The 23346-nt window shown below is 44.0% G+C and overlaps 1 protein-coding gene across 6 annotated transcripts in view; it reads left to right on the top strand.

The window, feature by feature from the left end:
• Positions 1 to 23346, top strand: part of LOC129816341 (glycerol-3-phosphate dehydrogenase, mitochondrial-like) — a 50812-nt gene that overhangs the window by 7886 nt on the left and 19580 nt on the right. For 4 of the 6 annotated variants that reach the window (XM_055870720.1, XM_055870718.1, XM_055870717.1 and 1 more), the window contains exons 4-13: positions 1348 to 1472; positions 2662 to 2759; positions 3552 to 3715; positions 7505 to 7669; positions 11635 to 11779; positions 12693 to 12886; positions 16318 to 16452; positions 17165 to 17340; positions 18310 to 18441; positions 19132 to 19290. In XM_055870720.1, coding sequence (XP_055726695.1) covers positions 1348 to 1472; positions 2662 to 2759; positions 3552 to 3715; positions 7505 to 7669; positions 11635 to 11779; positions 12693 to 12886; positions 16318 to 16452; positions 17165 to 17340; positions 18310 to 18441; positions 19132 to 19290 — 1493 coding nt within the window. The remainder of the gene's footprint in view (positions 1 to 1347; positions 1473 to 2661; positions 2760 to 3551; positions 3716 to 7504; positions 7670 to 11634; positions 11780 to 12692; positions 12887 to 16317; positions 16453 to 17164; positions 17341 to 18309; positions 18442 to 19131; positions 19291 to 23346) is intronic. The other 2 variants (XM_055870719.1, XM_055870721.1) reach the window with 2 other exon arrangements.

Here is a 23346-nt window from a genome sequence, read left to right as displayed (position 1 = left end):
AGAAGCTGTTAAGGAGCCTTTTGGACCTAGACTTGACGCTCCGGTACCACTTACAGTGCGGTAGCAGAGAGAACAGTCTATGGCTTGGATGACTGGAGTCTTTGACAATTTTTTGGGCCTTACTCTGACACCGCCTAGTATATCAAAAAATCTAATGTATTTATATAGCCCTTCTTACATCAGCTGATATCTCAAAGTGCTGTACAGAAACTCAGCCTAAAATCCCAAACAGCAAGCAATGCAAGTGTAGAAGCTGGATGGCAGGAAGCTTGGCTTCAGTGATGTACTGGGCTGTAGGCACTACCCTCTGTAGCGCCTTATTAAGGTCGGATGCCGAGCTGTTGCCATACCAGGCACTGATGCAACCGGTCAGGATGCTCTCGATGGTGCAGCTGTATAACTTTTTGACGATCTTGGGGCCCATGCCAAATCTTTTCAGTCTCCCGAGGGGGAAATTGCCTTGTCGGGCCCTCTTCACAACTTTCTTGGTGTGTTTGGACCATGATAGTTTGCTGGTGAGTTGGACACCAAGGACCTTGAAACTCTCGACCTGCTCCACTACAGTCCCTTCAATGTGAATGGGGGTGTGTTCGGCCCTCCTTTTCCTGTAGTCCACGATCGTCTCCTTTGTCTTACTTACTTTATTGTGTATTTCATACTTCCTATTCTTATTTCTTGTGTGCATTGTTGGGTTTTGAGTTTACAAGAAAGGCATTTCACTGTACTTGTGCATGTGCCATTAAAATTTGAAACTTGGTTAGAGGTTTCTTTAAGCTGTTTTTCTCCTTTATCGATTTGACTGTCTAATGGTGAAATAGCGGCGGTTTTGTAAACCCCCGCCGTATCCCCCTTTCCTAATCCACATTTATTTTCCCTTTCTTCCTTTCAAAATGGGGATTTACGGTGTCTATCTGTCAGGGACAGCAAACAAGCCTCTAATGGTGGGAGTGAGGAGCAGTTTCAATGTTAATGAATTTTATGGAAGTCAGACAATTTCTCCTCCAATATACTCTCCTTTTTGATAACAATATCATTACAAAAACATGATTAAGTAAAGTGATTTGTACAGTCTTTTTTATTAATTATTTTACTTGTTAGGTCCTTGAATTATTATCAAACATTTTGACTAGTTTTTGTGGTTCATGGAGTCGGTGTAATGAAAATGTTTACAGTTTTTACCCAATGGAATATGTATGCCTGCACAATATTTCTTCCATCATCCGTTATTACAGCAGAAGTACATGCATATGAAAATAATGTGTGATGTATTCTAAACATTTGGGACAATAAGTAGCCAAATCTCAGCTTGCTGTTGATCTGTTGCCTTGGTTCCCTTCCCGCCGTCAGATCTTAAAACTGCCCTGGTGGAGCGAGACGATTTCTCATCTGGGACCAGCAGCCGGAGCACCAAGCTCATTCACGGAGGAGTCCGATATCTACAGAAAGCCATTGTGAAATTAGATTACGAACAGGTAAATGCTTCATTTTTTTCTCTGCAGCTGACACTTATCCGGTGAATTCCTGGTCCGTCTGGTCATATTGCTTTATTTACCATCTGGAATCATTTTTCATTCAAAAAAGGTCTTGACACGCTCGCCTTGAGTGAGTGCCTATGATTTTCTAAGTTATTTCAAAGAATTCCTACAACTGGGAAAGAGAGGAAGGAGTAGCTAGCGCCCCTGTCATTATCAAGACGGGAATTAGGCTAATACAGGACATTTATATCAGAGTAATGGGAGGAATAAAGCATTTGGGCCTTCTTTGGTCTGTTTATTGTTAAGAAGAGTCACCCAGGTTCGAACTCAAATGTCACAGTTTTCTGTTACATTTCAGAGCACTTGAAGAATCTCATTATTTTAGGGCTGTGTTATTTTTTTTAAAGTCTTTTTTTCCTATCTGTTTGAACATGCTAAGGTCTTGGAGGTGAGCTGGAGAAGGGGCCAATTAGTGTGATTGCAGGAAACATAACTGCAAAGTCAGAAGCAGTGCAGCAAAGTACAGACTACTCACCTACTCTACCAGCCAGCGAGGAAATAGAAAGCAAATTAAGGCAATTCATTCCATATTTGCTTTTGGCCGGCCACTTTGGTCATCCATGATAACAATATCATTTACATGTTTCTTCTAATAAATGACTAATCACCATTATATCATTTAAATCTGTCACTTAAGAAGACATGACCCATGTATACTGTATATCTGTTGTTCTAAAGAAATACAATGAACCTGATGTTACTGTATTTCATAGGACGCCATTAGGATTAAGCGGTTAAATGGCTATTTATTCACACTTAATGGTTATATTAGCTACTCTGATAAGAGTCAGTGTAGTTCAGTATTTTTCCTCACGTGACCTCAGCACTACCGTATTAGGCATTGAGAGAAAAAATATATAACCAGTCTTCAGAATGTGCTAAGTGGATACGATTGAGCTTGTACCATTTTTTTTTTTATTGCAGTTATGTTTTTAATTGTATAATTTTGTTCATTGTTTCATTTTTAAATTGTATTACTGGAATTGTTTCATTTCTTAAATGTTTTAAATATATCTTTTTATTCTGTGAAGCACGTTGCGTTGCATTTCATGTCTGAAATGTGCTGTATAAATAAAGCTTGATTTGATTTGGATGTAATCCATTTTGATCTTCTTTTCTCCTCCAGTATATGATGGTGAAGGAAGCACTGCATGAGCGTTCCAACCTCCTGAATATCGCCCCTCATCTGACTGCACTTTTACCCATCATGCTCCCCATATACAAGTAAGAATAACCTCCAATCTCCGCCTCTCACATCGTTTCTCACTACATATACCACCGAAAATACCACATGAAGCTGTAAACCTTTCCCTTGGTAAAGACATAAAGTTTTGAAGATGGAGATAAGTTCACCTGAATGGCAATAAACTTTAAGACAATCACCCGGGGCTGAGAGGCCCATTGTGGGTATGGGTAAAATGGCTGATGGTCCACCTGTACCTGCTCACAATCTCACCATCTCACCCCAGCTCTCTGAGCCTTGTGTGAACTTAGGGGCTTGATTTGATTGGTGATGCCTGGTATCATGAGCATTAATTGCACATGACATTTAAGATCCTTCTCTGGTATTTAAAGCAGTGAACAGGTGTGTCTCATTACTGAAGGGTGTGGGAAAACCGGATTGGCTTCCAGTGCTCTGCCATGCACTGCATAAAGTCATCATGCCAACACAGACCCTATATCCGTCACACTCAGAAGTGCACATTTTATACCTACCTTCCCAATTCTATTATAGTCCATAAACCTCAGAATGTATTCTTCATTGTATATTTAGCGTGAACCAAAAATACACTTACAGAATGACACCTAATTGATTCATAGTAAATCATCGGAACTTGATGACATCATCAAGTGGCACTTTCTTATGACCTTTTCTAATTATCTTTTTGATTACAGAACGTAGAAATGCAGCGTTTTCACATATGTAGACACTGGTATGGTGCTGGAGATATTGAACATGAGGCGAAAAAGTGGTGGAACTCCCCTTTTAATTGTAACTTTTCCACTGTGTGTGAGGTGGTGGCAGCTTCCCTACTACTGGGCAGGGATCAAGATATACGACCTGGTGGCTGGAGCCCAGTGCTTGAAGAGCAGCTACATCCTCACCAAGACCAAGGCTCTGGAGCTCTTTCCTATGTTGAAGAAAGACAAACTGGTCGGAGCCATTGTCTACTATGATGGTAAGCCGCAAACCATTTCACCAAATATAGAACCACTGATCCAATCAGTCCTGCAAAAAAAATACTCTGCACCTTTTAAAGAACATTTTTTTCACTAAGAATCCTGTTTTGTCAGTGAAATCTGCCACTAACATATATGATATAATTAAGCAATAAAGCACGAGGAGGTTTGGTATATTGCCAATATACCACGGCTAAGGGCTGTTCTTAAGCACGACGCAACGAGGAGTGCCTGGATACAACCATTAACCATGGTACATTGGCCATATACCACAAACCCCCAAGGTGCCTTATTGCTATTAGAAACTGGTTACCAACGTAATTAGAACAGTAAAAAGTATGTTTTTGTCATACCCGTGGTATATACCACAGCTTTCAGCCAATCAGCATTCAGGGCTCAAACCACCCAGTTTATAATCCTGTATAGAATGTAAATTATTATTTTATTATTATTTTGTCTTTTATGTTCCTTCATAGAAATAACTCATTTTCGTACACAGCAGTGTAATTGCTGGCTATGTGAGCGTAAACAAATTAGAAACAACATGGTTTTAAGCAGAAAATAGCCAGTAGGCAATCCCTTGTTGGTTCCATCCAGTCCCAGGACCCATCTTTCCTCCAGGCTATCCGTGCCGCGTGTTGGCATCAGAAAAACAAAGCATATGTTGATTGTTAGCCGGGGTGTACATAGCATGTCCTGTTTACTCAAGGTCTCCTACGTAGCCTCAAACTCCCAACTTGGTTTCTCCAGGCTATCTGTCAGACTTCATTTAACATTTGAGGATATGTGGATTGCCATGTACTGCAAAAAGGCAACATATTTCTAAGGGAATGTGGCTGCGATCTGAGCAGTGATCTATCTGTCAACCGTACTCATTTAGCAGAAGTAAGTGGGAGAGAGGGTGTTATGCTGGAGCTATATCATTTAGCTCTGTTTTATAATATCACTTTTCTGTTTGTTTTTTTTTCAATGTCAAAAGATAATTTTATATATTTATTTTAAAAAAGCACTTCTCTAAATATCATACTATTTTGGTAAATGACTGAAAATGAAAAGGTGTGAGGACCTGTATGAAAATATTACGTTGTATTGTATGTGTTAGGCTAGTGTGACAGACATTTTTTCCCCTTCTGTTATTCAATCGGTAACAATTATGGCAATGCCATTTTAAAAGTTGACCTTCCTTATGTGGGATTGGGCTTTGACTGCTTCAGTTTATCTCCTCAGGATTCCTCAAGCCATCATGCTCACCTAGCTTCAACATGTAGACATGCCTTAGCCTTAGATCATACAATTTAGTCCAAAATGATCAAATTGATTGTGGAACGACACACATGAGGAGCTATAGATCAAAATATTCCAACTGAAATGGATCCATTTCAAAGTTGATGGCAGTGAATACTATATATATATATATATATATATATATATATATATATTTTAACTAGGCAAGTCAGTTAAGAACAAATTCTTATTTACAATGACGGTCTACCAGGGAACAGTGGGTTAACTGCCTTGTTCAGGGGCAGAACGACCATTTTCTTTTTACCTTGTCAGCTCGGGGATTTGATCCAGCAACCTTTTGGTTACTGGCCCAACGCTCTAACCACTAGGCTACTATGTCCTATGCAATATTACAGTATAGCTGTAATAAGGTGATATATGACAATTATTACACTTCATCATTTTCATATGCATTTTTTAGGAAATACAGACTCTTTGTGTGTATTTATCTCTCCTCCCTTCGTTGCCCTCCTCTCCTTTAGCCAGAGGAGTCATTCGCAGAAGCGTCTGGGATAATAACTGTGTCCCCCGCTGTACCTGCAACAATTTAATTGGACAAGTCAGCCCAGCCAAGCATCTCTCTCTCTCATGACTGGGAGATATGATGTCATTATTGTCCCTGTCATTTTGCAGCATTTTGTCCAGCCATGGAGTTCCTCTCACTCCAATGAGTTTTGTACCTCCAGGAGGCGCGGATTATAGTGGAGGAGGAGGTACGGGGCTGTAGGGGAGGGGGACGGGGCTCCCACTCAACTGTCTCTCCTCTAGGGAGACATGACACTCATCTCCCTCCCTATGCTCATTATTGATGGCTTGTACTTTAATGTTCAGATTATTTGTATTATGTATTATCATTATTAGCATTATCAGATTATAATCCCATTATTATAAATATGGCATAGTAATAATCCTTTACGTTATCTGTCTAATCCTGGAATTAAATCACATTGAACATTGTGGTAAGTGTAGCTGTAATCGAATTATTTTAACATTGTGATGGATGTAGCTGTAATCTGGGGGATGCAAATGTGTGACTGGCAGCAGAGCCAGGCTCATAGCAGAGAGCTGTGGATCATGAGGTTAGAGGTCAGCAGGGGGCTCAACAATCATCCAGGATCAGACACTGACTGTACACTGACTGTACACCCACAGCACAGCACATGTTAGCCAACCATACACTCTAATGGTCATATTCAGCCTACAGAGATGAGGAAGTGGATTCTATGGTCCTCCTACTACATCATGGCAGGGTGCATACTCTTGTATGTAATTCATTCTAAAATGTGGCCTTTAAATGTGTTGTTTTCTCATGTTTTACTTTTTGTTTCCAATTAATGAATTTATTTTTCTTAGTGGTGGAATGGCTCGGAGCATGCGGTAGCATTAACCAGCAGAGCCTACCAGTTACCTAGCCTCTGGTCGTTCAAACCACAAATAAATCAAGGCACAAAAGAAACATTCCTGCAAAGTAACAACATTCTCTTCCCCTCAAGGCCAACAATGAGGACTTGAACCTCGCCTGGCAATAACAAATAGAAAGAAAGTCGCCCAAGACACCAACATTAAAAGTGATTAATCATCTCTGTTCTTTTCTCTACTTTGAACCAAAGGATTTTCCAGCGATAAATCTTCAAAGATGTACATATGAATCCCTTCCTAATGAAACCGGGCTTTGTTCATTTGTCACCTTTTAGACCCTTTCATTTAAATTACAAAACTTATGACCTCCTGACTCTTGAATATAGATCTGGGTATATTCTCAAGCCAGCAAGGGATTAATCCATAAATCTTGATACCAGATTCCTCTCTTCATTAAAAGGATTCTGCGGAGGGATCTTCTGCTTTACAAGTAGATCCGTCACTGTCAGAATCCCACTCCTGATGCTGATGTACCAGGGACATTGCAAATAATTATTTTCGATGATCATTTCCCCACGTTTTGCACCCATTTTGAAAAGGAGCAGTATTATTGATTGTTTGTAAGTAGATTTTGTCCTCACTTGACCTAGTCCTCTGTGTTTCATAATTGGACCGCGTATTGAATCTGAACAATGTGTATGAAGTATACACATTATAGTGATCATGTTCCACGTAACTAAATTAGTGTCCTCATGTTTGCAGGCAGTGATGGCACACTCATGCATGTGGTGTGTACTCTATACAGAAATAAACATGGGTTATTAGAGAACAAGTAATCAATTCCCAACCCTGCGTACTTGGTAGGTTTAACACTTTGACCAGTCCTGCCGAGCCCAGCCCGCTGCTGTTCTTGTGGAGCCCCCCAGCCAAGTGCAGGGTGGTGGGGGCTCCACATGAACAGCACACACAGGCCAAAGGGCCACTGTGGCTTTAAGTGTGCTCCTTGTGTGGCCAGAGCAGCCATCCCACTGATGCAAAGTGACAGGGACAGATGTGACATATCGGTTCCGACACACTTCCATACCACCAGTCACAGGCTGGGGGTGACTCACATCCTCTCCCCTGGTCCTGTCCCCCCGCTGCAGGACAACACAACGACGCTCGAATGAATCTCGCCATCGCCCTCACTGCTGCCAGGTATGGGGCTGCCATAGCCAATTACACTGAAGTGGTGCACCTACTGAAGAGGGTAGATCCTCAGATGGGCAAAGAGAGGGTCTGTGGAGCGCACTGCAGGGACGTGATCACAGGTGAAACTACAGCTACAAAGCCGCTGCTTCCGCGCTTCCTCCCTGCCCCCTAGCACTCACCACAGGGCGTTAGCTCTCAGAGCCTGCCTGTTAGGTAGCCCTGTTAATCAGTGGTATTTTGCACATAGTCATCGCAGATCTAATGTGGGGCTTTAATATTTTATAAGCATTTTATGGTGTAGAGAGCTCCTTCCGATCTGCTAGCAATATAATATGGAATTAGCGTACTCCAAATGGCCTAACTTACCTTTTAAATGTCACGCATAGGAGTGGCTTTGGAGGAATAAAACATAACCAAGATTTGAGGATCTCAACACATGACTGCCCCCTGATGTTTTGAAAGATATGTGTGCTTTCTTTCTTTCTGAAGAAGAAACGGCTCACTTTCTTTGGTGAGAGAGAGGCCTCACAAGGAAAGCGCTTGTAAGAGTATTTCTCTCTACAATATGAATGTGTCAGGTGTTACAATAATATGCTTGAAAATTCGTACAAAATGTAATTTCTACGTCGTTCAGGTTTGCTTTTCTCTGCTTTCGTTATGACATGGTGTCACAAGTCAAATTAGGAGGGTAGTCCGTTCTTTAAGTCGTTGTTAAAACAGATCATTTAGTACCATCATGCTACGTTTGATATGGGCCCCATTGTAAAGGCTCGTCAACATCAAGCAGCACATTAACAAACATTGCCTGAATCCCAAATGGTACCCTAATCCCTACATAGTGCACTACTTCTGATCAAATCAAATTTTATTTGTCACATACACATGGTTAGCAGATGTTAATGTGAGTGTAGCGAAATGCTTGTGCTTCTAGTTCCGACAATGCAGTAATAACCAACAAGTAATCTAACCTAACAATTCCACAACTACTACCTTATACACACAAGTGTAAAGGGATAAAGAATATGTACATAAAGATATATGAATGAGTGATGGTACAGAACGGCATAGGCAAGATGCAGTAGATGGTATAGAGTACAGTATATACATATGAGATGAGTAATGTAGGGTATGTAAACATAAAGTGGCATAGTTTAAAGTGGCTAGTGATACATGTATTACATAAAGATGGCAAGATGCAGTAGATTATATAGAGTACAGTATATACATATACATATGAGATGAGTAATGTAGGGTATGTAAACATTATATTAAGTGGCATTGTTTAAAGTGGCTAGTGGTACATTTTTACATAATTTCCATCAATTCCCATTATTAAAGTGGCTGGAGTTGAGTCAGTATGTTGGCAGCTGCCGCTAAATGTTAGTGGTGGCTGTTTAACAGTCTGATGGCCTTGAGATAGAAGCTGTTTTTCAGTCTCTCGGTCCCTGCTTTGATGCACCTGTACCGACCTCGCCTTCTGGATGATAGCGGGGTGAACAGGCAGTGGCTTGGGTGGTTGTTGTCCTTGATGATCTTTATGGCCTTCCTGTGACATCGGGTGGTGTAGGTGTCCTGGAGGGCAGGTAGTTTGCCCCCGGTGATGCGTTGTGCAGACCTCACTACCCTCTGGAGAGCCTTACGGTTGTGGGCGGAGCAGTTGCCGTACCAGGCGGTGATACAGCCCGACAGGATGCTCTCGATTGTGCATCTGTAGAAGTTTGTGAGTGCTTTTGGTGACAAGCCGAATTTCTTCAGCCTCCTGAGGTTGAAGAGGCGCTGCTGTGCCTTCTTCACATCGCTGTCTGTGTGGGTGGACCAATTCAGTTTGTCCGTGATGTGTACACCGAGGAACTTAAAACTTTCCACCTTCTCCACTACTGACCCGTCGATGTGGATAGGGGGGTGCTCCCTCTGCTGTTTCCTGAAGTCCACAATCATCTCCTTTGTTTTGTTGACGTTGAGTGTGAGGTTATTTTCCTGACACCACACGCCGAGGGCCCTCACCTCCTCCCTGTAGGCCGTCTCGTCGTTGTTGGTAATCAAGCCTACCACTGTAGTGTCATCCGCAAACTTGATGATTGAGTTGGAGGTGTGCATGGCCACGCAGTCGTGGGTGAACAGGGAGTACAGGAGAGGGCTCAGAACGCACCCTTGTGGGGCCCCAGTGTTGAGGATCAGCGGGGTGGAGATGTTGTTACCTACCCTCACCACCTGGGGGCGGCCCGTCAGGAAGTCCAGGACCCAGTTGCACAGGGCGGGGTCGAGACCCAGGGTCTCGAGCTTGATGACGAGTTTGGAGGGTACTATGGTGTTAAATGCTGAGCTGTAGTCGATGAACAGCATTCTCACATAGGTATTCCTCTTGTCCAGATGGGTTAGGGCAGTGTGCAGTGTGGTTGCGATTGCGTCGTCTGTGGACCTATTGTGTCGGTAAGCAAATTGGAGTGGGTCTAGGGTGTCCGGTAGGGTGGAGGTGATATGGTCCTTGACTAGTCTCTCAAAGCACTTCATGATGACGGAAGTGAGTGCTACGGGGCGGTAGTCGTTTAGCTCAGTTACCTTAGCTTTCTTGGGAACAGGAACAATGGTTGCCCTCTTGAAGCATGTGGGAACAGCAGACTGGGATAAGGATTGATTGAATATGTCCGTAAACACACCAGCCAGATGGTCTGCGCATGCTCTGAGGACGCGGCTGGGAATGCCGTCTGGGCCTGCAGCCTTGCGAGGGTTAACACGTTTAAATGTTTTACTCACCTCGGCTGCAGTGAAGGAGAGCCCGCAGGTTTTGGTAGCGGGCCGTGTCAGCGGCACTGTATTGTCCTCAAAGCGAGCAAAAAAGTTAAGCCTGTCTGGGAGCAAGACATATTGGTCCGCGACGGGGCTGGTTTTCTTTTTGTAATCCGTGATTGACTGTAGACCCTGCCACATACCTCTTGTGTCTGAGCTGTTGAATTGCGACTCATTTGTCTCTGTACTGGGACTTAGCTAGTTTGATTGCCTTGCGGAGAGAATAGCTACACTGTTTGTATTCGGTCATGTTTCCGGTCACCTTGCTCTGGTTAAAAGCAGTGGTTTGCGCTTTCAGTTTCACGCGAATGCTGCCGTCAATCCACGGTTTCTGGTTTGGGAATGTTTTAATCGTTGCTGTGGGTATGACATCGTCAATGCACTTTCTAATGAACTCGCTCACCGAATCGGCATATTCGTCAATGTTGTTGTTGGACGCAATGCGGAACATATTCCAATACGCGTGATCGAAGCAGTCTTGAAGCGTGGAATCAGATTGGTCGGACCAGCGTTGAACAGACCTGAGCGAGGGAGCTTGTTGTTTTAGTTTCTGTTTGTAGGCTGGAAGCAACAAAATGGAGTCGTGGTCAGCTTTTCCGAAAGGAGGGCGGGGGAGGGCCTTAAATGCGTCGCGGAAATTAGTGTAACAATGATCCAAGGTTTTACCAGCCCTGGTAGCACAATCGATATGCTGATAGAATTTAGGGAGTTTTGTTTTCAGATTGGCCTTGTTAAAATCCCCAGCTACGATGAATGCAGCCTCAGGGTGTGTGGTTTCCAGTTTACAAAGCGTCAGATAAAGTTCGTTCAGGGCCATCGTTGTGTCTGCTTGGGGGGGATATATACGGCTGGGATTATAATCGAAGAGAATTCCCTTGGTAGATAATGCGGTCGACATTTGATTGTGAGGAGTTCTAGATCAGGTGAACAGAATGACTTGAGTTCCCGTATGTTGTTTTGATCACACCACGTCTCGTTTTGATCAGCGCCCCATAGGCCTTGGTCAAAAGTAGTGCAGTAAATAGGGAATGGCATGCCATTTGGGAAGCATACATTTCCCTGTGCGCATTATAAGCACTCCCTCGCACACTGCCTCTTGGGCTGCACTTTGACACAAAGAGGCGAGAGGGAAATTAGGTATGTCTGGTTCCTATTAATTACAGTCTTCTGAAGTCTCCCATGGACACACGCGAGCCACTCTATTACGGAAGGGGTGTTGGCTGATAAATTAATAATCCCGGTTGTCACTGGGTACAGATGAATGGCCCCTGGTGATTGATGCTGTTTTCTTTCATAGGGCAGGAATTTGATGTCAGAGCCAAATGTGTTATCAATGCCACGGGACCTTTTACCGATGCACTGCGGAAAATGGATGATCAGAAGAACCCCAACATCTGTCAGCCCAGTGCTGGGGTGCACATCGTCATCCCGGGCTATTACAGGTAACAAACAACGCCCCGTCTTGTCCCCCCCCTGCATCACTGCATCATTAGCGCCTGGCTGATCAATTCATTAGCACCATCGGCTGAGCCACGAGACAGGGACAGCCAGGACAAAACATAGGCACTCTTAAGATACAAGAAGCTCTTGCATGGATGGTTCAGAACAAGTGCTTGGTGCTGAGGGGCTCTGTTCAGGGGCATCATGTCTCTTTGTGTTTCTTCACACTCCCTGTTAGGTCGAAAAGGCCATTTAGATGAGTTTAATCAAGCTAACAGATGGCATTGTATGCCGTTTATCTCCAGATGAATATGGATTTTTGAAGAGAGCTTTTGGCCTACTCAACCAGACTTTCCTGTAATGCCTACACTTTTAGGAACAAAGGTGCTATCTAGAACCTAAAAGTCCCCAGATAGGGTTCTACATGGTACCCTAAAGAGTTCTACCTGGGACCAAAAAGGGTTCTCCTATGGGGACAGCCGAAGAACCCTTTTGGAATCCTTTTTTCTTAGAGTGTACTCAGTGCTGGTTTTCTTGTTGATGCATGTTATTTGTGTTTGCAGGGCAACAAAAAGTGCCCCCCCCCCCCCCCCCCCTTTCCCGCCACCTCTACCGCCACTTCTACCCCTCCCCTGTTTCCTGTATTAAATTGAGTCAGTACCATGTGCATGTGTTTTAAACAGGACAATGTGAGTGCTATGCTGTCGCTGGAACTATACGGGAGCAGTGGCGTAGCTGGAATTGAAACCAGCAGAATTAATCTCCTGGAAAGACCGTTGACAGGAGCCTGATTATGGGGTGTCCCCCAGTCGGCCCGCTCACGACCCCCAGCAGACCAAAGGTTAATGCAGTCTTCTTGTTTGCTTTCCCCACTATACTTCCACCACACCCCCTCCACCACACCCCTACCTTCAGTCCAGACAACATGGGGCTCCTGGACCCAGCCACCAGCGACGGACGCGTCATCTTCTTCCTGCCCTGGGAGAAGATGACCATCGCCGGGACCACGGACACGCCCACGGAGATCACACCGCACCCCATCCCCATGGAGGAGGACATCAACTTCATCCTCACGGAGGTCCGCAACTACCTCAGCCCCGATGTCGAAGGTGACTATGACCTGCAATGACCTGCTTATGGTTTCTCGGAGGGATACACAGTACAGGAGTAGAAGATCTCTAGTATAATCATGAATTGACATTTCTTTACAAACTTTTGATGATGCAATATGCGTTATCTATATAATAACTCAATTAGCCAGTTAGATCTTTATAATAACTGGAATATCCAGTAATTTCAGAAGTCTGGATCGTTTTATAAAAATGATCTATCAGTGAAATGGTTGTATTCTATACAGAATCGTTTTTCAAGTCAATCTTCCATAGGGTGATGGAAAGGAAGGCCATGATGCTAAAGGTATAAAGGTAGCAATGTCAACACATACTGTATTTCCTTCACAAGCCATGAATCACTAGTGTGCTATACTTTTACACTTACGGCACTATAATGACGTTACAATCATACCTAATTCATAACAGACATTTATGATAATAAATACACGTCCGACAATCTCACAGTATTTCTTTTCCCTCTCTAGATTTACAAATAGCTGATGGAGCAAGCAGCTGACTGATATAAATGGGCTAATGTGATGGCAGTGTAGCACAGTGTAGGACTTCCACCAGATATTAATTCATCAGGCGGCCACAGAGTGCAGACAGATACAAATTCCTGCTTTAATTATGTATGGGACCTGCAGTCGAGAAACAGGAGACATCAACCAACAACACTCTGAGGATTTCTTATAGGAACTTTGTGAAGCCCTATTTAATTTCCTCCATAGTTATTTTGTTTCCTTCAACTATAATGCATTGCTGCCTGTTGTTTCCCTAAACACTTAGGACAAAATAGATTATCTGTTTTCTACTCACTGTACCTCCACATGGGAGGTTTGTTATGAATAAGTGAAAAATAACCAATACCACATTAAATTATATTGTTTTCGATTTGCGATTTTTATGAGACCTTCCTGGAGCCCTTATTATGTATTTTGTATATGTTTTTCCGATTTAGGGCCTCTGATGGCCTTGCCAATTGACTGGTTTATCAAAACCCAGGGAGACTTTATTAAATGAAGGACCGTTGGGTATCTAAACAGAATGCAGTGCTATTGATTTTGGAGAAGTGGTCTAATTGTTTTCAGTGCACAAGGGGTTGTCGAGATTATTTGATTGATTAGCTTGATTCTAGTCTACATCCACATCCTCTCCTGGCCAGCCAATCTAATGGCACAGTAATGCCAAAGCACTGCATTCTCCATCATTATTTTCCATCTATCTATATCCAGCATAAGATTTACCCCAAAAAGTTTTTGCACATTTCCTACTCATTAGCTGCCCAGCTTTCCTTCTACCAAGACCTCGAGACAGTAGAGAAGTGGCACCTGTACAGTAGCTCTGTCTGTATGGAGCATATGGAGGAGGACTATGTGTTATGGTGGCTCTGCGGCTCAGGTCTCAGACCAGCGTCCGGGCGGCTCCATGCTGCAGCCAGCATGCTCTGTGCTCTGGACGGCCCGCCAGGCTGACATGTGGCGTATGTCTGGGCGAGACCCTGTCTCCCCAAGTCCTGTGGTCACAGTCGGAGCAGAAGACCCTACGGCCTGAGAACAAAAAAAACACACAAGTGTGAAGTGATGGAGCCGGAGGCCATGAGGGAACGGACTTTTCTCCTCCGTCTCATCTCTCCGTCCTTGCCTGTGGACGTGCTGGGGCTCCAGACGTGGAGTCTCCAGTAATTCTGAACGGCAGAGGAAAGGAGAAGAGGAGGATCTTTCCGTGGGGGATTTGTCACATTATGCGGCGGTGACACCTCAGAGGAGACATAGTGGCCTGGAGTAGACAGGCAGTGTCTCCTCAGTCCTTCCTCCAGTCCTTCCCGTAAGGAAGTGGTCTCCATGGCTTCTCACAGTCACACCAACCTCTGAGTGACACCCAGCAGACAGTTCCAGATCCCTACTGGAACCAGACCTGGGTTCAATTACTATTTGAAATAATTTCAAATACTTCAGCTGGACTTGATTGAGCTTGCCTGGCACAATGGAACCAATAGAATAGTCATAAAACTGCAAATACCGCCCATCTGGCACTCCAAGCAGGCTAAATCAATTGCTAATAGTGTTTAAAAGATTTAACATCGTTTTGAACCCAGGTCTGACTGTAACAGGACCGTACCAGTAGCACACCCCTGGCCTGCTGTTGCTGCAGCTGAAGCACTGGGCCTGCTTTGTTCTTCTACTGCAGTACGGACTGGACTCCGTTATGTCCCAAATGGCACCCTATTCCCTATATAGTGCTCTACTTTGGACTTGGGACCATTGGGCTCTGGTCAAAAGTAGTGCACTATACAGGGAATAGGTTTCCATTTGGAACGCACGTCTCTCTGCATGGCGGAATGTTTCCACACGGCCTCCATTCCCTGCTAATGAGTCATCCCAACAAAGGACCCGTCAGTTCAACTCATATTGTCTTTTATAATCCAAAAATGGCACTCTTTTTCATATTGTATCCTTCACATCCCAGACAACCCACATTTCTGCGTGGAAGAATATGTCCTTTGTTCACAGCCATATTTTTTAGGACGGGTAAATGTATATGTTTTCAGTGTGAGTTGAATGGCTTTTAGGTATGAATCAATCTCAGCAAGACTTCTGAGGCTGTCCTAATATGGACACCATACTGGACTAGAAAGTATACCCACAAAGTTGAAGTCAATCAGACTGAGCCGGTGAACTCTTGAATGCAGCCAGAGTTGGAGACCGAGCGGGCTGTTTCCCTATTCCCCTATATTGTGCACTAGTTTTGACCAGAGCCCTATGGAACCTGGTCGAAAATAGTGCACTAAATAGGGAACAGGATTCCATTTGGGTTGCAACCAGAGATGTTGTTTATCATGCATAGCTTTCACTTTGCACAGCCGTACAAATTAGCTTTGTCTCTATCTGCTCCCCTTTTACTGCCCACGTGAGGCCTTCAGCCCCAGAGCTACTCAGCTGTCATAAATGTTTAAAAAATGCCCTTTGATAACGAGTTTGTCATTGTTTTATTCAGAAATATCAACCAGCCCATTATAGTGGCAGCTATTTTTTCAATCGATACACAACAGCATATTAATATTTAATTCTTTATATGTCACCGCGATATGAAGAGAGAGCGGCTGTTTTGGTGTATGAGTTGGAACTCATTTATTTTCTAGCAGTAGAGGAGGGAGGTGTTATTTAGGCTTGCAAGGATTCCACTAGCTGTCCATCACTCTCATAGCTGTGTCACCTGCTTTGTGTAGACTAACGCGCGTGTGTGTGTGTGTGTGTGTGTGTGTGTGTGTGTGTGTGTGTGTGTGTGTGTGTGTGTGTGTGTGTGTGTGTGTGTGTGTGTGTGTGTGTGTGTGTGTGTGTGTGTGTGTGTGTGTGTGTGTGTGTGTGTGTGTGTGTGTGTGTGTGTGTGTGAGGTCTCACTCTGTCTGGACTCTTTGTCCTGTGCAGTGAGGAGAGGAGATGTTTTGGCAGCCTGGAGTGGTATTCGTCCGCTGGTCACAAACCCCAACTCCAAGGACACTCAGTCAATCTGCAGGAATCATATTGTCCACATCAGTGACAGCGGACTGGTCACCATCGCTGGTTAGTCTGTACAGTCAAATGTTTCACTGCATTTTATCAATGCTAATCATACTGTACATGTAATTTACTCTGTGTGAGATAATATAGGCCTATACTTGAATTGAAGCAGTAACAAGTCTATTACAGGTAGTGTGGTAATAACACCATATTAGCACAAGTCTATTACAGGTAGTGTGCTAATAACACCATATTAGCACAAGTCTATTACAGATAGTGTGTTAATAACACCATATTAGCACAAGTCTTTTACAGATAGACTTGTGCTAATATGGTGTTATTACCACACTATTACAGATAGTGTGGTAATAACACCATATTAGCACAACCCTATTACAGATAGTGTGGTAATAACACCATATGAACACAAGTCTATTACAGGTAGTGTGGTAATAACACCATATTAGCACAAGTCTATTACAGGTAGTGTGGTAATAACACCATATTAGCACAAGTCTATTACAGGTAGTGTGTTAATAACACCATATTAGCACAAGTCTATTACAGGTAGTGTGGTAATAACACCATATTAGCACAAGTCTATTACAGATAGTGTGGTAATAACACCATATGAACACAAGTCTATTACAGATAGTGTGGTAATAACACCATATGAACACAAGTCTATTACAGATAGTGTGGTAATAACACCATATTAGCACAAGTCTATTACTAGTAGTGTGATAATAACACCACATTTTAAATTCTTGTCTAGGTGGGAAATGGACAACATATCGCTCCATGGCGGAGGATACCCTGGATGCTGCAGTCAAGGCCCATAACCTTTCTGCTGGCCCCAGTAAGACAGTGGGCCTGATGCTAGAGGGAGCTAAAGACTGGACTCCTACCATGTACATCCGCCTGGTACAGGACTATGGCCTGGAAGTGGAGGTGGGCACAACTACTAGTTGCAAAATTCTGTTAACTTTCCCAACATTCCCAGGTTTTCCTCAAATACTGGCTGGAAGATTCCCGAAATCAGGAAGGAATAAGCAGAAGCTCCGGAATCCTCCACCTAGGGTTTCTGGAAAACCTGGGAATTTTTCAAAAAGTACCAATCATTTTAGGTAGTTGTAATGATTTATTGAGGTGCCAACTTTAAAGTAATGGTCTGCCATAATTGTATGACATCAATTTGTAGGAGGATACTAATGAATAGTCAGGCCCATTTGTAAAGCTGAATTGAATGACTCCTTTAGTACACGAGTCCACACAATCCCAGAAGCTGCTGTCAAATGAAAATTGTGCCATCAAGTACCCTGACATCCCAATGACGAGCCACATGTGTTCATCTTGGCCAATGAGTGAATAGAACACCAGTGCTTTTAGCACAGAGTATTAAAAGTGCTAACAGTGCAGCTTGCACTCTCTCTGTCACTGCACCACTCAGACACATCTCCAGGACAGTCCACGCCATGTTAGACTTCAAATGAACTGTACAATGACCTGCAAATGACAAGCCGAGAGAGTTGCAGCCCCCTGTGACTTAGTGTGAATGAGATTTAACCCTTCGTTAGCGCGGAATAGGGAAGAAAGCCTAATCTATGATCCTGATGTTGCCGGAATGTTTAAAAAGGTCAATGTGCTGATATTTTTGACAGCGCGTGACCTTTAGTGAAAAAAAGTAACCAAACCGGTTGAATTGAAATAACTTCTTCTTTGTTTAGTTCTGGCACATAATGTATCACAGTCAAAGCATGCTGTCTCCTCTGCAGCCATCTCCCAATGAGTGACTCGACTGTTAATACATCGTATTGATCTCATATCAAAAGGTGCTGTTTAAATGCAATGGATTTCCGAGGGACCATTGGCCCATTCTGTTTGGATTTTAACTGGATTGCAAATGTGTGTGGTGTCCAGGTGGCCCAACATCTGGCCTCTTCCTACGGAGGGAGGGCCTACGAGGTCGCCAAAATGGCCCATGTCACCGGCAAACGATGGCCCATTGTCGGCAAACGCCTCGTATCTGAATTCCCCTACATTGAGAGTGAGGTTTGTATGTACATTATATCCAGGGCTGCAAAATTCCAGTCACTTTCCCAAAATTCCCAACCGGGAGTTCTGGGAAACCTAGGAAGTTACTGTAGTTAAAGACATGCTCCGGTACTTAGGTGATTTGAGAAAGTATTTTTTTTTACTTCCCACTTTGGGCTAGGTGTGTCAGTGTGTAGTTCATACATGCATAATCTATGAGCAGAATTACTGTTTTACCTCAATTAGCAACAAAAGCCCTAGTTTGAAAGCAAATGTTTTCTTGAAGCTGTGCCTCGCTATTTTCCCTACATTTCCCCTCACCTGGGTCAGTCCCATAGCAATTCGAGTTCTAGAAAATGAGCTTCAGCCCCTTGCATTTGAATGACTGCTAGCAAGAGGCCTGCCCAGCGTTATCCAATGAGTTTGCTGGGTGGGCCCAACAACTCAGTGGAAACAGCAGAGAGAGAGAGAGAGAGAGAGAGAGCAGTGACGTGGTGCACATATCTGCACATACAGTATGTGACACAGTACGCAATTTTCAGGGACCACTTTTGGCTGTTGAGTGCTACTTTCAGAACTACTTGCTAAAAAGTATACAAAAGTACTGGAGGATCTCTTTAACTCCTAATCAACAGAGCTAACAGAAGAGTGAATAGGTGAATAATCGGAGGTGCATCAAGTGTAGACTAAGCATTATATTGTTTCCAGGTCCAGTATGCCATTAAAGAGTATGCGTGCACGGCCATTGATGTGATCGCCAGGCGCACGCGGCTGGGCTTCCTGAATGTGCAGGCGGCCGAGGAGGCCCTTCCACGCATTGTAGACATCATGGGAAAGCAGCTGACGTGGAGTGAGCAGAGGAAGAGGGTGAGCTGCACCACTCTCTCACAGTAGGGTTGAAAAATTCCAGAAACTTTCCAGAAAATTCCCAGGTTTTCCAGAAATCCAGGTTGTAGGATTTTCGGATTTTCGGATTTCCTTCTCATTTCCTTTTGGGGGGGGGGGAATAGACATTTTGGGAAAGTTACTGGAATTTTGCAACCCTATTTCACAGACAAAACCACTGCATTCAAACTGCCACATCTTTCCTTAACCCATTCGTACAGTATACAATCGATATGTAAGAAAATTCCTATTGACTGGCACCCTTCCCAGTATCTCTCCCATCCAGTCACTGATTTTCCCGCTCGGATATTCCCGCACGTGCATTTTGATCGACCTCACATTAACTTGGGATACGTTTGATATTTATTAAGAGCCATAAATTGGCTTTGGTCATTACCATAGGTTAATTACTGAGGATGGCTTTATGCTGTTGCTACATTCACACTGTAATCATATGCAGCTAACAAAAAACATTTACTGCTTGGGTATCCCCTAAATAGGTATTGTTTTGATATTTCTATTCCAGTCTAGGTTTTGTTTGTATTGGACTATTAATAGAGAAATACCTAACTAGAGCTTTGATACAGTTTGATTCTCATGACTTCAGATGGGGCCTCACCCTTCCTCTAATTCTCCTTCTACGGTAGGACCATTGAACTTTAGCCCAGTTATGGAGTGATTCTCCCCTGCATTCCTTAGAGCACCTTTTACCAATCCATGACAAGTCAAATTCAAAGCAAACCGGTATTGAATGTGAAAGTATTAATTCACCACTATGGATAACTGACCCCTGTTTTTACCGTATTTAGGTTGAGAAGGTATTTAGAAAGCCACTAACCTACAGTATTCGTGGTAGATTGCAGACCACCTGTTTGTATGTGGGTGTCTGAGTGTCTGCTATGTGATCAATGTGTGCTAATGGAAGTAGTGCTAGTGCTGCTGTGATGAATGTCTGGTATTCTAATGGGCCTTCAAATCAAATCGTATTGGTCACATACACATGGTGAGCAGATGTTATTGCGAGTGTAGCGATATGGATGAGCGGTGTAAGATGCAAGGGCTATTATAGAATAGATAGAATAGTATTCAAATCAAATGTATTTATAAAGCCCTTCTTACATCAGCTGATATCTCAAAGTGCTGTACAGAAGCCCAGCCTAAAACCCCACCTGCAAGCAATGCCGGTGTAGAAGCACGGTGGCTAGGAAAAACTCCCTAGAAAGGCCAAAACCTAGGAAGAAACCTAGAGAGGAACCAGGCTATGAGGGGTGGCCAGTCCTCTTCAGGCTGTGCCGGTTGGAGATTATAACAGAACATGGCCAAGATGTTCAAATGTTCATAGATGACCAGCAGGGTCAAATAATAATAATCACAGTGGTTGTCGAGGGTGCAACAGGTCAGCACCTCAGGAGTAAATGTCAATTGGCTTTTCATAGCCGATCATTCAGAGTATCTCTACCGCTGTCACGACTTCCACCGAAGTCGGTCCCTCTCCTTGTTCGTTCGGCGGTCGACGTCACCGGCTTTCTAGCCACCGCCGATTCACTTTTAATTTTCCATTTGTCCTGTCTTTGTCTTTCACACCTGGCTTCACTCAATCAATTACTTGTTTATTATTTAACCCTCTGTTCCCCATGTTATGTTTGTGAGTAATTATTTATTGTAATTTCGGTCCGTCTTTGTGGGCTCGTGTTGTTACTTTGTATATTTGTCTTTTTTGAGTAAAGTACGTTGATTACTCAATTCAGCTGTCCTGCGCCTGACTCTCTACACCAGCTCCACACAGGACCCTTACAACCGTTCCTGCTGTCTCTAGAGTGTTGAAAACAGCAGTTCTGGGACAGGTAGCACATCCGGTGAACAGGTCAGGATTCCATAGCAGCAGGTTCTAGGGCTCAGGTCCCCCGAAAGAAAGAAAGAAAGAGAGAAAGAGGGAGAGAATTAGAGAGAGCATACTTAAATTCACACAGGATACCAGATAAGACAGGAGAAATACTCCAGATATAACAGACTGACCCTAGCTCCCCGACACAAACTACTGCAGCATAAATACTGGAGGCTGAGACAGGAGGGGTCAGGAGACACTGTGGCCCCATCCGACAATACCCCCGGACAGGGCCAAACAGGCAGGATATAACCCCACCCACTTTGCCAAGCACAGCCCCCACACCACTAGAGGGATATCTTCATCCACCAACTTACCATCCTGAGACAAGGCCGAGTATAGCCCACAAAGATCTCCACCACTGCACAACCCAAGGGGGGGCGCCAACCCAGACAGGAAGATCACGTCAGTGACTCAACCCACTCAAGTGACGCCCCCCTCCTAGGGACGGCATGGAAGAGCACCAGTAAGCCAGTGACTCAGCCCCTGTAATAGGGTTAGAGGCAGAGAATCCCAGTGGAGAGAGGGGAACCGGCCAGGCAGAGACACCAAGGGCGGTTCGTTACTCCAGTGCCTTTCCATTCACCTTCACACTCCTGGGCCAGACTACACTCAATCATAGGACCTAATGAAGAGATGAGTCTTCAATAAAGACTTAAAGGTTGAGACCGAGTCTGCGTCTCTCACATGGGTAGGCAGACCATTCCATAAAAATGGAACTCTATAGGAGAAAGCCCTGCCTTCAGCTGTTTGCTTAGAAATTCTAGGAACAGTAAGGAGGCCTGCGTCTTGTGACCGTAGCATAGGTAGGTATGTATGGCAGGACCATATACAGTATACATATACAGTATACAGTATATACATATGAGATAAGTAATGCGAGATTTTAATACATTCTTAAAGTGGCATTATTAAAGTGACTAGTGTTCCATTTTAAAAAGTGGCCAATGATATCAAGTCTGTATGTAGGCAGCCGCCTCTCTGTGCTAGTGATGGCTGTTTACCAATCTGATGGCCTTGAGATAGAAGCTGTTTTTCAATCTCTCTGTCCCAGCTTTGATGCACCTGTACTGACCCCGCCTTCTGGATGGAAGCGGGGTGAACAGGCAGTGTCTCGGGTGGTTATTGTCCTTGATGATATTTCTTGCCTTTTTTTTGTTGCCTTGCTGCAGTTGCCGTACCAGGCGGTGATACAGCCTGACAGGATGCTCTCGATTGTTTACCTGTAAAAGTTAGTGAGGGTTATCGGTGACAAGACACATTTTTTCAGCCCCCTGAGGTTGAAGAGGCGCTTTACCACACTGTCTGTGTGCGTGGACCATTTCAGTTTGTCTGTGATATGTACACTGAGGAACTTAAGAAAACTTTCCACATTCTCCACTGCTGTCCCGTTGATGTGGATAGGGAGGTGCTCCCTCTGCTGTTTCCTGAAATCCACAATCATCTATTTTGTTTTGCTGACACCACACTCCGAGGGCCATCACCTCCTCCCTGTAGGCTGTCTCGTCGTTGTTGGTAATCAAGCCTACTACTGTTGTGTCATCTGCAAACTTGATGATTGAGTTGGAGGCGTGTGTCGCCACACGGTCGTGGGTGAACAGGGATTATAGGAGGGGACCGAGAACGAACCCTTGTGGGGCCCCAGTGTTGAAGATCAGCAGAGTGGAGATGTTGTTTCCTACCTTCACCACCTGGAGGCAGCCCGTCAGGAAGTCCAGGACCCAGTTACACAGGGCAGGGTCAAGACCCAGGGACTCAAGCTTAATGATGAGTTTGGAGGGTACTATGGTGTTGAATGCTGAGCTGTAGTCAACAGCATTCTTACATAGGTATGCCTCTTGTCCAGATGGGATAGGGCAGTGTGCAGTGTGATGGCGATTGCATCGTCTGTGGACCTATTGGGGCGGTAAGCAAATTTATTAATTAAAGTGGGTCTAGGGTGACAGGTAGGGTGGAGGTGATATGATCAGCTGACTAGTCTCTCAAAGCACTTCACGATGACAGAAGTGAGTGCTACGGGGAGATAGTCATTTAGTTCAGTTACCTTGGCTTTCTTGGGTACAGGAACAATGGTGGCCATTTTGAAGCATGTGAGGACAGCAGACTGGGATAGGGAGAGATTGAATATGTCCGTAAACACACCAGCCAGCTGG

This window comes from Salvelinus fontinalis, chromosome 19, assembly GCF_029448725.1.
Source record: "Salvelinus fontinalis isolate EN_2023a chromosome 19, ASM2944872v1, whole genome shotgun sequence".
NCBI lineage: Eukaryota > Metazoa > Chordata > Actinopteri > Salmoniformes > Salmonidae > Salvelinus > Salvelinus fontinalis.
The sequence above is the reverse complement of the archived record's forward strand: the minus strand, read 5'-3'. Positions and strand labels throughout refer to the sequence as shown.